At 42.4% G+C, this 17,510-nt stretch overlaps 1 protein-coding gene and 1 long non-coding RNA gene across 7 annotated transcripts in view; one reads left to right on the forward strand and one right to left on the reverse strand.

Annotated features, from left to right (window-relative positions):
* Positions 1-355: 355 nt before the first annotated feature.
* The window catches only part of CSDE1 (cold shock domain containing E1), a 26,232-nt gene continuing 9,077 nt past the window's right edge, over positions 356-17,510 (reverse strand). For 3 of the 6 annotated variants that reach the window (XM_019514107.1, XM_019514108.1, XM_019514111.1), the window contains 18 exons: positions 16,823-17,021; positions 16,078-16,187; positions 15,628-15,720; positions 14,989-15,086; positions 14,551-14,632; positions 14,028-14,156; positions 13,720-13,845; positions 12,090-12,302; positions 10,381-10,521; positions 10,134-10,292; positions 9,421-9,528; positions 8,744-8,919; positions 7,717-7,829; positions 6,821-6,940; positions 6,521-6,699; positions 5,231-5,394; positions 3,809-3,941; positions 356-1,744 (listed from right to left, as the gene is read on the reverse strand). In XM_019514107.1, the coding sequence (XP_019369652.1) occupies positions 1,697-1,744; positions 3,809-3,941; positions 5,231-5,394; positions 6,521-6,699; positions 6,821-6,940; positions 7,717-7,829; positions 8,744-8,919; positions 9,421-9,528; positions 10,134-10,292; positions 10,381-10,521; positions 12,090-12,302; positions 13,720-13,845; positions 14,028-14,156; positions 14,551-14,632; positions 14,989-15,086; positions 15,628-15,720; positions 16,078-16,187; positions 16,823-17,021 (2,391 nt within the window). In that variant the 3' untranslated portion in view covers positions 356-1,696. The remainder of the gene's footprint in view (positions 1,745-3,808; positions 3,942-5,230; positions 5,395-6,520; positions 6,700-6,820; positions 6,941-7,716; positions 7,830-8,743; positions 8,920-9,420; positions 9,529-10,133; positions 10,293-10,380; positions 10,522-12,089; positions 12,303-13,719; positions 13,846-14,027; positions 14,157-14,550; positions 14,633-14,988; positions 15,087-15,627; positions 15,721-16,077; positions 16,188-16,822; positions 17,022-17,510) is intronic. The other 3 variants (XM_019514110.1, XM_019514113.1, XM_019514109.1) reach the window with 2 other exon arrangements.
* On the forward strand, positions 2,204-17,491 carry LOC109295329. Its single transcript, XR_002096725.1, has 3 exons — positions 2,204-2,214; positions 10,040-10,043; positions 17,410-17,491. It is a non-coding gene; the product is annotated as an uncharacterized LOC109295329 (long non-coding RNA).

Raw genomic sequence — 17,510 nt, forward strand, 5'->3', positions numbered from 1 at the left:
CCCCCTCCCCCAGCCCGGCCCGGCCCGGCCCGGCCCAGCCCCCTCCGGCTCACCTCGATGGTGGGGTCGTACTCGTCCACGAAGTGGTTCTGGATGAGCTGGATGGTGAGCGCGCTCTTGCCCACACCGCCTGCGCCCACCACCACCAGCTTGTACTCGGTCATGGCCCCCGGCCCCGCCGGCGAAGCGCGCTTCCGGCTTCCGCCTCGGCGCGTCATCACGGCGCGCCGGAAGTGCGCGGTGAGGGGCGCTGCACGTGCCGTAGCCGCTTCCGGCTCACCCCCCCTCTCCCCGGCAGAGCGGAGCCGGCCCCCACGGCCCGGCCCCGCAGGAAGAAGGAGACTGGACCACAGTGGAGGCTTTTTCCAAAATCAGTAAAACTTTATTCTATTTCCATTCTTCGCCGTTAACAGAAAACTCGGAGAAAGCAATGTTTGTTTTTACAAAGAGAACGCGTCTCCCAGAGAAGAAAACCCTAAATTGAGAATAGAGGGAACGTGGGGGAACCAAAAAAAAAAAAAACCAAAAAAAAAAAGTCCAACACACACAGTACTGCCCTCTATTCAAAGAAAATAAATCTTGATCTTTTTGGTTAAATTGATACTTAGACCAAATCAGTTTCTCACTTGATAAAGTGTGACTGGGAAGATGGGAGTGGGTGGGAAGGACAAAAATAATAATAATAATAATAATAATAAAAAAAATAAAGCACACAGACATCAACTATTTCACCTTGATGAAAGTCTCAATACAGCTATGGAAAGCCTAAGTATTTATTCTTTTACAGTACACTGGTGCCAGCTGCAAAAAAGAAAAAAAAATGTATTCACATCAGGCACAACTTTTAAGTTTAAATCAGTAAAAGAAACTGGGTTTAGAAGCTGCAGTGTTCTAAGCAGCAGCAGATTTGTGCATTGTTTTTAAATATATTTAAGTTACCACACTGATGGCACACCTCGGCCTTATGAAATTCTGCAGAAAGTTACAAAAAAAGTTAGGTCTACTCTGGAAGAGGCTTTCATTGAGATCTAACAAAACTCTGCTTGCTGAATGGACTCGAGTTTAAATGAGATATGAAAAACAGTGTAACATTTGGCCATCAAACTTAAGGAAATTATCTGAATTCTCATACAGATTTTTATATATATAAAAAAAGTCAATATATTCCACCCTCATATGGTCCTCAGAATTAGAGCAGAATGAATGAGAAGCAAACCTCCTCCCCCTTTGGAAAGGAAGATAACAACTGAGAGCTAAGGCATAAAAACACCTTGGCCAAATTAATGAAGGTAGAGCATATGCACTTTTAGTGCAGAATTCCATAAGGTCTATCAGAGTAGGACTGTCTATAATGTTTACTTACATAGGCAATGTAGATTTGCAGTTACCAGTTGCGTTAAATGCACCATTCAAAAAAAACAAACAAACAAACAAACAAACAAAAAAAATTAAAAAAAAAAAAAAAAAAGCTTCTAAAATGTGATACTATAAGGCGCCACCTTAAGTTCTCCAGGATGCAACTGTGCATAATTTTAAAATGGTTTCATAAATTTATTTTTTTAAACATAACATGAGGTGTTAAAACTGGTGTAATAGCATCTTAGAATTTAGAAGGGATGAACAGGAAGATATTCAGTACCCTTCACCAGCCCCCACCACTTGATCGTACTTCATTATATGTGCTTTGTGGAATCCGTTAGTCTATAACACCAGCTTGACGGATCTTTCTCTCTGCACCAAATCCCTGCAACAACAGAAAACTTTGTTAGTTTTACCAGTATGTGTTACTGAACACTACAACCATGAGAGCAAGCTGTAACACAGTCTTTTAGAAGTTGCTGTCATGCCTAAAAGGTAGTTCCTACTGCTTGCCAACTGAGAGTGTTGGAAGGATGCTGCAGCTATGGTGCTGAGAGAGGTCAGTCTCTACAGCCTGAAGTCTGGAGTAACTGTGACAGAAGGCAACGTGGGTGCAGAGGCACTACAACCCCAGTCTGTGTCCTGGGTTCCAGGGCTGGGCTGGGCCGGGCCAGCAGCAGTCACTATTCTTGTGCCCTGGTCACCCATCACTCGTTACACGCATGGGAGCACATTCTGCTGCCATTATTCAGCATATAACCCTATTTTTTACTTCCTTGTTTTGGATTAACAGATTCTACAGGACAGGGTTAATCTTAGTCCGTACTAAACAACAGACCACTCAGGGAAAGACCAGTTACCTACTATTATACCACCCACTCTTCTTTGAGCTGTGAGGCACGTACATCTTGTACAACTGGGATCAGACTCTTAGGGTTAACAACATCCAGTCCCAGTGCTTTTATAACCCTACTTCACACCCCCAGGTAGGGAATTTACAAAGGCATTTAGAGTGACAGTCCAGGTGGAGTCTCCCTCCTGATGAATAAAGCAGCTCTGCTCTGTTGGTGTGTGTGGGCAACAGAGCACAGACACACACAGGTGATGTCTGCATGACAACCCTTCCAAGATGGAAGCTTGGTCAGTAAATCTGTTAAGATGCATCTGGCGAACAGCTGTACTGAGCACCACACAGACAACTTGCAGATTTAAGGAACAGGACTACTGCTGCTCAAGCTCTAGGAGAATGAGCCAAACACCAGGTAGAGCTAACCCTGCTACGGCACATTTTTATACTGCTGGACACTGACATCAAAACATCATCTGCAAGAATACTGCTTGATCCTTTGCAAAGGCCAGTCTAAGTATATTCCAAAAGGCTTCCTCCCCTTAATCAAAACTTCTGCATACTGCAGTCAGGTATGTGGAGTTGTTTCCCTTTGGACTGAGTTATGCTTTGACAAGAGGACTGAGGAGTTATTTTATGCTGGTGATACCACATGGACAGAAACTTGGGATAAGCCTCAAGAATAAGTCCACCCTCAAAAACCTAAATCAGGAGGAACCTGACACGAAAAGACCTCAATATCCTTTGGGCCGATGCAATGGCTGTTAAGGAAGGCCATCTTCATTTCTAGGCGGCAAAAGGCTCACTGGAAGGACCCACCAACTCTTAAAACGATGTTCATGTTGCAGAAAGGTGAGGGTCTTGAAGGGGGAGGAAGGGAGGAGGGGGAAAAGCTCTTCCACTTTTAAAGCCGAGTCAGATGGAAGATTTCCTCCTTTGGGAGCAGTATTTTTAGCTCCACCATTCAGGCAGCCTGATTTTTCAGGAAGCTAGGCCCTAGTGCATTGTCACATCAGACAGTGCCAAGAGACTCATCAGTTTAGAATATTAGAAATGCCTGATCCACGCCAAGGCTATCACAATCTGTCTTGGGTCCTGCTCCAGGTTCTTCAGAACCCTTGGAACACCCTCCTGCCCAATTCCTATTATTACAATCTCTACATCCATGAGATTCTAGTCAGAGACCCCAGAGGCTTTGAAATTCCTCACTGTGTGTGGCAAATAGCCTACCAACTGATTGACAGCTCCACTTGTGAGAAACCCTTGTTCTTCATCTCTTGCACTTTAGTAATTGTTTGACAGGGTGTCTCCTACCAAGATCTGAAAGCCTGACTAGCAGCGTGATTTCCCCGAGGGACACATCCACTCCACTGTCAGGAAGTGGCTCAACTTGAAGATGACAGAACTTTTTTTCCTGCTGGCAATGAAGTCTGCTCCTGCTCCAGGCATGGAAGTACACAGGTACACCTCCAACCAGAAGAATCTGATCTCACGTGAATCAAAAGGAAAACATTATCTGGACTTCCAACGAAAGACTCAAGATCACAATGTTTAGATGTCTTGTGTACTGGTTAAGCAATACGGCACGCCAGGTTAATATACCTTTGAGTTATCAGGTCCCCTTGGCTGACGAAGGACTGTTAGGCGAGGAGCACTGGCATCATCCACATTAATGCTCTTCAGACGGTTAACAAGTCTATCAGGACGTGGAGCAGCAACAGCCTTAGCGCCTTCACTGTAAGAGAAAATAAAGCCAGTTACCTGGAGCAGCCATCAAACCCTTGGTAATGTGTGCTTGAGAATACCTAGGGAGGATCTTGCTGACTGTTGCTGGGTTAAGCATTCCACAAAATGGCTGTAGTCCTCCTCTCAGGTGCACAAAGCCTGATGAACCCAAAGGCTGACTAGTTCTCACTCCAATACAAGGTTGTTTTCTCACTTGTTTTGCTTGTGGAGGTTCTCATGGCTGTAAAAGCCTTAGGTACTTAGCTACCACAGTAAAAGGGCTTTTAAAAAAAAAAAAAAAAATTAATAGTTTAACTCAAAACTGGAGCAGGCTGTTCAGCTAAAAATCTGTATCCTGAGGTCAGCATGGTTATCCTGCATGTCATTTGCCCACGCTGCATTCCCCACCCCCCCATACATTTTTCTTCTATTTCTCCACTTTCTAGTCACTTCAGGCAAAAGCACTTCTTTCCCAAATTAACACGTGTGCTCCCTCGAGAAAGACTCAAAGTGAACGTGTGTCATTTGACACCTACTCTATGGAGCTACCCGACAGCAAGTGGAAAGAGGTTGATGTACACATGCAGTACATTCAGCAGTTACAGTGAGTTTGTGGAATAACAGCAAATATATATATAACTGGTAGGTGGCTGCTTCCTGCACTATCAAACCTATCATGTAGGTGTGCAAACAGTGGCATTTCCTGCTCACTGGTGTAGGAATTCTTTGTACGTGACAAATAGCAAAGTAAAGGAAGAAAAAAAAAAAAAGTTTTTTTCTGTTATTCAGCAAACTCTCTGTAACTGCTGAATGTGCTGCATGTGTTCATCAACCTCTTTCCACTCACCGTCAGGTAGGTCCATAGGAGTTGGTGTCAAGTGACACTTTCACTTTGGGTCCTTCGAGGAAGCACATGTTAATTATTCAACAACAAATATATAATTCCAACCATGATTCAAGAGCTAGGAGTCTGGCACAGCAACTCAGTCTGTTCCTTTAAAGACTGCCTGCTCCAATGTCATCCTTTACTTTGCTATTTGTTCACCTTCACGTTTGTCACGTAAAAAGAATTCCTACACCGACGAGCAGGAAATGCCGCCGTCTGCACACATACATGATGGGTTTCATAATGCAGGAAGCAGCCACCTACCAGTGATGCCAGTAAATAGTATCACTAGCCTCATTTGCTTTTATACAATGTCTTCTTACAACCAGGAAAGCATGGGCATTTTGTTATTGCCATAGAGACCGACTACTTAAAACTGCTCTCAGTTACACCAGGTAATTTCAGGTCCTCACCAGACTCGCCACACATTACAGGCACTGCATTTCCCTGTGCGCTGATTCAGGATCACAGAGAACTCCACTTCATCCCCAGCCTGTAGCTCCACACCATCTTGAACTTCTTTGACATGAAAAAACAGCTTTTTGCTGTCACCAACTTCATAGTTAATGAAGCCAAACTGAAACAAGAGAATTCACATTAATTCACAGGACTTGAAGTGTACTAGCATATTCACTTATAACCTATAAACAAAACAGGAGTGCAGAGGGATAGAAAATATGGACAAAATTTAAAAATAAAAGAATTCCTAGCACACTTCCCAACCATATTTAGACACTTCAGGAACAACAAATTTGTGAAAGCTGCTAGGGGCTGGTGCATTTGGCCTTTGTGTGGGCTTGGAATCCTAAGTCAATACATCAGTCTTTGAACACGCTGGCCTAATGCTGACCATACTCTCAACTTTCTGCAGCAAACATGTCTCACACGAGCCTGTGTCCAATTCCAATCATTCCTTAAAATCGGGGGGCAAAAAGAAGAAACAAAAGGTCCAAAGGTGAGATAAGCGACATATCTAAAGTGTGTGGTATAAAATTCCTGTTCACGCAAGAAAAATGTGAACACCCAGTAAAATAAACCAAGTCTGCTGCCCGTGTTCCCCCCTCCCAGATTATGTATGTATCTTGGGACAGTTCATTCCCCAATGTTTACACCTTTCCCCAGTTCTAATTTAGCAAAGGTTATACACCAGCTGACCTGAACAGATTAGTCCTTCTACTTCCAAAACCCTTAACTGCGTGATGAAAGGAACTTCTCTCTTAGCCAAAACACACATTTGTTTACCTCTGTCCACTATGGGACAAGCAGAAACAAAATTTAAAAAGTTGACTAATTACACCATTTGTTCCAATTTGGAACTGTAATTCCTGTATTTCTCCAAGACAGAGGCTGCCCTCCCCCTAGAGTCAGTCTGTCACGTAGGGAATTTCCGATTATTGTACCATCCTCGTCACTTGAGCCCCATAGCAAAACATCACAGAATGTTGGATTTAACGGTACTTTGGAGTTGGAGTCACCAAGGGCAAAAAAGCAGGACCTCGTGGCTCCTGCCGTGGGGAACTATGACTGGGCACATGGCATGCACATCCTTTATCCCCTATACATTTTTCCTTTTAAAAAAGGAAAAATCTCAACAGTATTTCAGCTTTATAAAATGTTCGAACCAGGTTTCCATCTGACTATTACCAATGCAGGCAATTTGACAGATACTCAAGTCTCATCTGAAGGGAAAGCATTACACAAACCTGATCTTTCACACACTCCACAGTGGCCCTCCGGAAAGGTGCAATGTTCACAGCCATTGTCTGCCCATTCTGACCAAGGACGCAGAGCTGGAACTTGACCGTTTCACCCTTCTGCAGGCAGTCACCCTTGTTTGCCATCCCAACAATTCCAAATGGATAAAACTCCCCTTTCATCTCCCCTAGTGGAGAGAAGGCAGAACAAGCTCAATTAAGACACATCAAGTGCAAAGAGCAGGTTCATTAAAACTGAATCTTAACCACACAATGGTTAGAAAACGCCAGGTAAGACTTGCTGCTTACCATCCTCCATGACCTCAATCATTCCCTGGTATTCAGTCTGTGTAGGGTCTACGCTTCGGAGGGGACGAATCACTTTACCCGAGTAAACAGTTGGATCAGCTTCCTCAGTGATACCATTCACTGCAAGACAAGAATTGACCTGTTACATTTGTTCTGCGCAGTGTTTTTGTATGGAAGCTTTGTGCCCCCCGCCCCGCCAGTCTGCACAACTCCCAGCAACTCAACAAAAAACAGCTGCTCTTTATTTAGCAGCAAGTTTGAAATACTGTATTCTGCAGGGGACAGCCAAGTGCCAACCAAGTATCCAGAAGTTTCTGGCATCTGGACAGCAATTCAGAAGCCAAAGGATTCTTACTCTTGTCTAGTGGGAGCCAACCTTTTCAGCAGGTGTACCACAAAATAGCCGCCAAACCCCTTCCCCAAGAGCCACTCCAATCCCCTTCCTCTGCCCAGTCTCCTGCTCTGCCTTCTGCTTCTGTGTTGCCTGTCCCCTCACCTGATCAGCTGTGCGCCACATGGGGGCTGCCCGTGTCACTTGTGGCACTCATGCCACAGGTTGGCCACCCCTGCTCTAGCCCATGGCAGTCTAATTAGGAGAGCGAGTGCAAGTTGTCCTGAAGCATTTCAAACACTTACAATGTAGCCAAGGAACTTGAACTCTACAGCAGGACAACCACCGAAACTCTGCAAACGGTGTCCAAAGCAGTATTCAGTGTTTTTACTTTAGTTTTCTTGGAAACTTTACAGCAAAGTCCGAGTTACAGCTCACTCAAGAGCAGTGGAATTATAGGCCCAATAAATACATCAGGAGCAAAGGCACTTTTGATCCAAGCAGACCACAAGACTGCTCATCCACCCCAGAAACTGTTCAGGGAGAAGTTCACAATTAGCCTTACCTGCATGCGTTTTGTTCACCTTTTCTGCACTGACTTTGTTTCCTTTGCCTTTTGATAAGCTATACTCGACTGCATCCCCAAGTTCCAGACTATCAATGTCACCGCAGAATTCACTGCAGGGAAGAAGTTACATACGTTTTAGTTCAGCCGTGTGCTAACCTAACAGCTCTGCCCACTCAGCATCTATGCTGAATAATCAGGACCTCTGTTCTAGTTACCTTACCTCTTAATTACTAACTAGTATTTTTAAGAGATTACGATTTGGATGCAAGGGCTTGCTCAGTGCCTTGACAATGCTACATAAATGCCATTTTTATCCTGCAGCAATTCATCTATGAATCTATTCACTGGAGTGGAGTACCATATGCTTTCCATCAAAGCCAGCACCAGCAGTCAAGGTTATGGATTACTAGCCCCTTTGAGCAAAATCCATATCCCAAGTAATTAAAAAAAAAATCATGATAAATGCACGGTAAGTTTCTAACTACTTATCCATGATGTCTTAAGTTAGCATAGCTGAAAAAAACTGAACCTGCACAGAGACCACCACACCAAACATACCCACTGTATTAAAAAGAATGTTCCCAACCCCAAGAGCTTTTCTAATTCCCTGAAGTCACTTTTGCCTTCCTGGGGAGTTCAATGTTCTGTTTTTGGAAGCTAAACCAAGTCACGTTATTGTTCTATTGTCCTACACTTCTCATTGCATCTCTTCAGTTGACTGAAGCGACTCAGAAGAGTAACAGGTCTTTCCTATTACTGTTAAGGGACAGCCTCTAAGTGATGCAAGTGTATCTTTGTACCAGGAAAGCCCTAGTCTGCCTAAGCCGTGACTAACAAAACAATGCAAACACACAGTCCTCTAGTAGCATGAATCTTGGAACACCTAAGTGGCTAATAATAGTAAAGCCTGCTGTGGCCCTATCAAAAATGGTTACAGAAAGCCACTTTTTTCAGATGAATGGACCCGTGTGCACATTAAGTGTAGAAAACAGGTCAACACATCTGCACAGAAGAAAATACTCACCTGTAATGGAAGAAGATCTCCTTATCATGATTGGCTGTTTCAATAAACCCGAAGTTATCTTTCAGGGCTGCCACATACCCTACAAGCCTCTTGGAGCTGTAGTTGCGACCAAGCATTCTGACAGAAACAGCTGTCTGCAGACCAGTTCTCTTCACTTCACAGACACTGAACTCGACCTGTTAGAGGGAGGTTTCTCAAAAGCCAGGCAGACAAATGCAAGTTTTTCCTGGGTGGCATAATGAACATCCTGAAGGAGGAGGAATCTCAGATGTCTGCCCAAACATTATAAAAATTCTCAACTCCTTGTTCCATTCAAAACAGTGAGCTCAAGAGAAGCCAAGGGGTGGCATGCCATATCAGTTCCCTTGACCCTTCCAAATAAGGCAGGGGCAGCAGCTCTCCCCCACTGTTTCTCTCTGACCAGTAATCGCCTCTATCGTCAAAGGAGTTTAAGGGCCACAATTCAGCCCACTGCAGTTCAGGCATTTTGGGGGACTCCCTGCCCCCGTCCACCCAGAAGCAGCTCCCTACTGTACGTGGGCTGTCTTCTAGGTCATAGCTCCCTCTCTAGCCGTCTTCCCCACCCTTTTAGACCACCAGCCTGTCATAGTTATAGCAAAGCTCACACTAAATAACCCACAGAAAGGGACCAAGTGTATGTATATAAGTATTATTGCCTTATCTCCTATTTGAGGATTAGTAGATCCTTCCACATCCTTGGCCTGATAAGGAATGGTCAGTTTTACTCCACAGTCATCAAAAGCAATTACTCCCTCTTCAGCTTCCTAAAGACAAACAGCACAAGTCAGTTAGAAAAACAGACACAAATTACCTTTTTCTTCAGCTTAACACCAGTTAATGTAAAAACAAAAATTCCACAGGATCTGTCCGCTAACTAAATGACACTCATAATTCAAAACCTTAGAGGAAGAACCCAAATGGAGTAATTCAAATAACCAACTCCATTTTTACCAAGGCAGCTTTTTTTAAGTTTACAAAGTGTATTGGTATTCTGAAATTTCAACAGAATGCTTTTTAATGTGCACACTGTTTAAAACTACACAAATAACTGACACTCAAAAGGCACAGGTCTTTGCTTTAGCCATAGACTTCATTTCTGTAAATTCCAGTATCCTGAACAGCATCAGCTACCTAGCACTTTCACCTGAGGCTCCTAAACACTAACCTCAACGATTACCATACCATATGTTGTGCCTTCATTACTCAAGTTTCAGTCAAATACCTTTTTAGCTAGACATTTTTTATTAGTTATGCAGATTTATTGCTCATAAACAGGCAAGTATATCCAGAATCAAGGCTCCAGTTTCTACACGTTTTCAACCCTCCAAAACCACAAAAATTAATTTTACGTCTACAAAACCAGCATTACCTTTTCTTTGCCTTTATTTGGGCTAGTGGCTTTGGCAGAAGTGGCTTCTTTTTCTATGGTGCCCACAAAGCGGTGATCTGACTGTGTATGGAATGACACTGTGCCCTTAGGAAGCTTTTTAATCCTTATAGCATGATTTCTTTGGGCAGACAGCATGTCCTGAAGAACAAATTCACAGTAGCTTAGAGAATGCGTGGGTATTGACATTTAAACAGCCATCATTTTTAGAACAGGCAATTTTACTCACAGGGACAACAGTAAACTCTACTTCATCTGAAATGTGGAGCTGGTTTCCATCCATGATTTCACTGAAGTGAAAGAACATGCGGGCATCCCGGTCAACACACTTAATGAAACCAAAGCCATCTCGCATTGCTGCAATCACACCCTGGGGACAGACAAATACATGGTTCAAGCCAGTGAAAGGCAGCTGCATGCATAGTGCCTCTTGTGCACAAACAGCCCTACGGAGATAGTATGTGCATGTACTCCCTTACAAATTGTAGTGCTCAAACCAAAGGGCAGAAGAAGTTCTGAAGTGACCCACCTAATAAGTCTCTCACTGTGAAGATGAAGGAAGCGTAAGTACAGACCTACACACCAGTTAGAAGAACTACAATTCAGGTCCACCTTTCTTCTTTTCTCCAATTCCCAGCTACAGAATAGCAGCATGAAACCTCTTGCAGAGTGGTTCAGCTAAGTTAAACTGCCACAACCTGAAACAAGCTGCAAATACCAGCCTACTTCTAGACTCGGAAGTGTCCAGAAGTCACCTATTGTAGAAATTCTGTGCAGGGACACCAGACCTCATCTTTTTTGTAAACTATACAGGTCAGATGTTAAGGCTTTGATCTGAACAGCACTCTTCCCTGATGCTTTAAATATGCCATCTTGTGACAGGTGGAACAAAGTATTCTCCGTCACCACTAACATTTTCCCCTAGAGGATCAAGGCACATCTCCACAAGACCCCTAATCTGTGCTGAAAGCACCTACTAATTCTTCCTTTGCTCCCTTAAGGAATGCCAGAAGAGGAGCCAGGGGAGCACCTTAAAGAATGAGTGAGTTAGTTTTTGAAGTGCCACCCTGCCCCCTGCTAACTTCAGATTAGCATGCCTAACCATCTGTCTAAGAGAACACAAGTTGTCCCTTCTTCAGACATTCTCTAGTACTGCTGGCCACATAAAAGTCAGAGTTACTGAAGTCACTAATACAAGCTGTCCTACGATCAAAAAATCCTCTCAAATCTCACCCTTCCACCAGATCTCAGTTAAGATGTCCCATGTACATAGAGCCTGAGTCACAGAAGTCTTCACAAGAACTTCTAAGAGCAAGGTAAAATCTTGCTGCAGGTCTGCTCTTTAAATCCAGACATCTGTTCCTTGGCATGTACGCTAATAAAGACAGCATTCAGAACAGCTCCTATAAACCCCAGTCTGAACCTGACTGACTTGGGGCTTGCTTGATTCTTAAAAAAGGACAAGTACTGTTTAGTCTAAAGTCCAAAAAGAGCCAATCTGTTCTTGAAGAGGTGTACTCCCAGTTACTCAGTATTGAAACTGTTGCCATTAGTTTTACTGATAATCAGGATGCTATTTTAAATAGGCACCCTGAAGATAAAGCCACAAAAACTCATGTTCTGGTTTGAGAAAGAGCCAGCTGAGGTCACTATGCATGTACACATATGCTCATATTTCATTTAGAATAAGCAATTAAAACAACAGTAGTTACAGAAGAGAACACAAATGAACATCCACTTTAGATGCTCCACGTTCCTTTTATAAGAATCACCCTTCAGTGAAGATGCGGTGAGATTCCCTAGGACACATCACCCTCATTAAGTGTTTAAATAAAACCTTCTCAGACTATACTGATAAAGCCATCACACATTCCACCTCCTTTTTGCCCAGCCTATGCTCAAGTATTCAAAAATCTATAGCTTAAATCAAATACTTGCCATTTCTCTAGTTTCAGTAGTAAACTGGAAAGTATTAGGAAGAACTTCAATATTGGTGGCTCGTTCCAGTTTGTCACGTCGATCTGTTGAAATGTTGAATCTAACATGGTCAGCTTCCAAGAGCGTGACCTTGGATTTTGTATCTTTATCTCCAAACGGAAGTTCCTTAGGAATCACAAAGTCAACTTTGATGCGTCCAGGCAACGGGTCGTTCTGGTGATTGCATGGAAAGGGTAAATTTTAGATTAACTAATCATTCTTCCCAAACTCTAGACTGAACCATGAAGTAAAATTACAGCACTAGTTTCCTTTGTAAGAGCACAGTAAAATCTTAAAGCAGGTCTAGCCTGCAAAAAGTTTGCTACTTTTACATTTTCATTCAGAGATCTAAGTACTTTATGGGAAGTACTTCCCCTTGGTGTATAAAAAGACATCATATCCACCCCCTTCCCCTCAACAGCCACGAGGCCTGGGATGCTGCAGACGTACCTTTTTAAGTATCAGTTACTTGAGAGAGAGAGAGAGAGAGAGAGAGAAAGCACATGCAACACCCCTCGCCTCCCGCAAGTGTTGTGCAAGTTACTCATGGCTCATTTAACATCATTGCCAGTCATTCCAGAGTAAGCCTGTCAGGCTGTGCGCCCTCACTGGGCACTTACTGGCAAAGGGGCAGCAATACAGCTTGGAGGGTCTGTGTGTGCATCTATGTGCATCTTGATCTGACTTAACACACACGACAATAAAAGGAATGCCTCAAATGGGATGGTTGTTTATATAGTCATGGTCTTGCACATGGGGCAGTCTGGCACAGAGCTGACACAACTGGTCTAGAATTACAGCAAGGCAGCCGTAAAAAATGGAAAGACCTCTCCCCCATTCAAATCCCACATTGCTGTTTTCTAAACGGAGAAGTTTTGCTGTTGGGGGCAGATATCAATAAGCTAGAAGTCTTTTAGGTCTCAGTGTCAAACAGAGTATCCCAATTACCCGCAAGTTCTTGGACAAACAAGGCGGCAGCAAATATAAAGCTGTGCCGAAAGGTGGCACGCAACCTGCCTCTGCTAAATCTTACTCCAAGCCAAGCATCAAGTTGAGCAAGGTGTGCATTTACCACTTTAAATGATGCCCAACTAGCTTTGTTTACCATGCGCGCATTCCCCTTCTCTACTTCAGTCTAACAGATGAAGAAAGGATCTTCACTTTTCATTTTCCTTCACCCCTTGGGGGGTGGGAGGGGAAAACCTACTGTCTTGAACTTCCTTAGTTTACGTTTCCATGATGCCAACTCATAACTTGACAAGCAGCAACTACCTTCTAACTGTAAAACAGTCACCTTAATTCTCTCTTCAAACTTCCCTTCTAGTAACTATATATAATTAGTGTATAGCAAGCGTCAATTTAGTTTTAAAAATGGTTACAGGGCTAAGATGCTAGAGCCTTTAGGTAAGCTGTTGGATATAAGGACTCAGCTGCACTCAACATCAGTTTCTTACACATCAGAACAGAACCTAGAAGCAGCAGACAGCAGCTACTTACAATCTTTAATACAAGAAAGCTGTTCTGCTATTTTGACCAGTGTTGAAAGATTAATTATTGCACGTGAGAATTTCAAGGAAATACCGATGTTTACCTGATTTTTGTTGGGTACTTTTGGGATTACTTTGGTTACAGTTCCTTCAAAGTGTTCAATGCTGATATCTTCAAAAATAACAGTCCCTTGTGGCAATAGTCTTACATCTGTTGCAACTTCTTTACCCTACGGGCAGAAAATGAGTGGCACTCATAAGGAAAACAAATATAAATAACTGGAAACTTGTATGTATATGTTACTACCTTTAAAAAAAACAAAAAAAACAAAACCAAGACATTTCAGAATAAACACATTTTTACAGTTAAGTACTAGAATCTTCTCTTCAGTTTTACTGGCTTTGGTCTTACATTTCTGTCTTTGATTGTAAACTCCACATCATCACCAGGCTGTAAGGCTTCTAGATCACCTTTAAATTCACTATAGTGAAAGAATATCTCTTTTACGACATCACCTCTTTCAATAAATCCAAAGGCTTCCTAAGAGAAGAACACAAAATATTTAGCAAACAGTCAAACTACCTAATTACCAAGACAACAGGTTCCTACTCTGGACTGATACAAAACAAACTTTTAAAAATACCAACAAAGAAAGAAAAAGTCAAATAAAAAGCTATCGAGCTTTAAGTATTCACAGATAATTTGCAATGATTAGATCATAGGTATAAGTTGTATTTTTCAAATTAAAAGACAACAGAAGACAAGGACAAAAGAATAAAAAGAAAACATTCAACATAACCACCTCGGGTAACTTAATTCTTGTACGAAAAACATGTTTGTACCCTAGTCCTGTACTGTTCCAAGGGCCCATTTTACTCCATAAACACCACTTCCTCAAACTAGTTTTTAAAATTAAGAATTAAGTGCCACTTACCTTCATGGCACAAACTACTCCTTGACAACGGGCTTGTTTCTTTTTCAAAAGCATGATGTTACGAGCACTTACAGCACCAGTACTAGCAAAGGTGGAGGGGAGAAAAAAAAGAGGTACAATCAGAATTTCAAATTTTAGCGAATTTTTTGCCACGTGCCCATTGAGGTTGAGGGATCCCAGTGGCTCTGCTGCTTGCCCTTGATCAGCTGGGAGGCAGAAACCACAATTTTAAGTATGCTATGCTTTTTGTCTCCTGGCTGATCAGAAGCAAGTGGTGGGGCCCCTTTGCCAATCAGGGGCAGTGGGAGGGGAGGGGAGGAACATGTGGCAAAAAGATCAGAAATAAAGGAGCCACAGTGCAGTGCACTTCTGGCGCAATTTAAGTACATCCCTGACCATTAGGGTAGAGTATAGTCAGGAAATGAAAGCGTCACTTACTGCTTATTTGTGTCAATTACGAAGTTTATTTTATCTCCAGTTTCTAGCTGTACGTTCCCTTCAACATCTTCAGGTGTGTAAGTCAGGTAAAACACTTCCTGTGAATTAGCATTCACCATCATTAATCTAGTTGCAAATTGCAGCCTTTTTTAAAAACAATTCATTATTTAAATTGAACTTTAAACGTGTTGTGAAAAGCTGGGAAGAGTTAAAGTGTTGCATGCAAAAATGTTTTGCTTTCTCGGTGCTGCTGGTTCTGGCAAATCCATACCCAGCTACTTGAGAAGCTGAAAGATTTGTACAGTGCTACCATCACATTTAAGTCAGGTTCCAAAAAGGTAAAAAAAATTAAATCCAAAAAAATAAAAATGCTAATAGTTAACATTAATTGACATTAAGTCAGCTGATGATTTTAAGAGAAAGAATCTGTATCTACATATCTTAATTCTTCAAAGATATTACTGCCAAATACATTGACAAAGATACAGGCATGCTGTTTCCATATCTCTAATAAAATTGCACTTTTAGAGAAAAGTTTTAGATTTGATTAAGCTATCTACTTTACACCGTGCCAAGTATTTGTTTTTAGACCACACTGGTGGATCAGTCAAGAGTTTAAATAAAATACGTGAGTTTTACCCCATTACGTTCGTAGCATACACTCCCTGTAGGACTCTGACCCGGGGCAGCTGGAGATTTACTCTCTAAATTGTGAGGAACAGCACACACAACCTACCAGTACAAAAAAACATTGCTAGTCATTCCAGAAGCACCACTGTGCAATACAAACTGAATTTTAAATATCCTCTACTCTGCACTCAGGGATGCACTTTAAATATAATCCGAAAGAGGAGGCCATGCCGCAGAATTTCACACTTACAGAACTTCTGTAGACCAAGAAGTGGCTAGGATTAGATAAAAACCCCAAACTGAATTTCTGTTTTTCACCCATTTGGCAAAACCCAAATTTTTTTTTTCTTCCAATTTAACTGAAAAATGTAACCACATTTAGCATGCATATGTCCTTTTGAATTGGAATAAAATGGATGCAAATGATGTGCACATAGATTAAACAACATAGCCACTAACTTGTCCATTTATTCGCTCTTCAGGTAAGATTTCTGGCTTTATCTTCACCAATTTAACAGCAATGGGTTTTCCAGTTCGGCGGTCAGAAGAGACTTCAAATTCAACATCATCTACAAGAGATTCAGACTCTGAAGTTCCACATGATTACGCGAAGCAACAACATCTATTAGTTCACATTTGTCTGAGTACCAGAAATTAAATTCTTTACCACCACAGATTAACTGGTCTCTTAATGACTGGTTTGTTTTAAAGATCTGCCCCTGGCTCCTCTGCTTGATCCTCCATTGGCCTCATAACACTAAACTATGCCAGGTTTCGTGAGAGATTTGTCATGACATCCTGTTTTAGACATTTAATGCCATATCCAGCAGGAGCAGAAAAGTGACCATGCTTCCTGTACTAAAACATGATCAGTAATGCTCAAGGAAGTTGTTAAACTGTACCCAGGAAATCTACACCTCATGAATCAGAGACACTGCTTATCTTATTTTTTCACCCTGACCACATAAATTTATCCCATCTAATACCTTCTGAGTGTAGCCACAACAGCACTGCTAGCAAAAAAGGCATAAGCCCTAGTTATTACAGCAGGATCCTCTCAGCTGCAGACTTCAGATTCAACTGTAAACAACTATATGGTCCTGTAAGTGTGGTGGATTGCACAGAGTTGCAAATTAGAAGATTATGCTCTGAACATGAAATTAAGAGGGGCAGGGGGAGGAGCACTTATCAGTTGACAGATTACCTCCTACTTTAAGCTCCTGTAAGTTGCCATTGTACTGCGAACAGTGGAAGAACAGTCTAGCTTGCCGTTCCGAGCACTGAATGAAGCCATACGAGGTCAGCAGTTTTTCAATAACCCCCGTTTCACGCAGTGCTGCCGAAGTACCGTTGGGGTAGCCGTTGTGTCCATTGTTGTGGAGAAGGTTTGGATCAAAGCTCATCTAGCATTAGAATAAAGACAGAAGAGACCTTCACTATCCCAAGAGGGGGGAAAAAGCAGCTTACCTTTCCCACTTGCCAAAGGACCTTACAGAATTAGCACCAGCATATCATCAGAGACCAACATACCTTGTTTTGGAAAGGCAGAATAAAAGGAATACAATCTTTTTCCAGTCATGGCTGAATCCTGTTTATAGCTACTCAGGCAAAAGCTAGTGTTTTAGCCCTGTCATAGCCAGGCACATTAGCAGCAGCCGTTTTTGGCTGGTTGGGCAAAATCTACTGCTAATTAAGCAGATGCTACGGAAAGGTTAAAACTATGGTGCTGCGGAGTGCCCTCTTTTACCTCCTCCCTCTCTACAGCCATAGAAAATAGCAGAGCTCTAGCAGCTGTTACAGCATCCCTGTGCTTTTATTCCAGCACAGACATCAGCCTCCCAGTTAAAGATGTATACCCCAATTTGGAGAACCGATTGGGGGGGGGGGGGGGG

The sequence above is a fragment of the Gavialis gangeticus genome, unplaced genomic scaffold (genome assembly GCF_001723915.1).
Source record: "Gavialis gangeticus isolate Ggan-Ray unplaced genomic scaffold, GavGan_comp1, whole genome shotgun sequence".
Taxonomy (NCBI): Eukaryota; Metazoa; Chordata; order Crocodylia; family Gavialidae; genus Gavialis; species Gavialis gangeticus.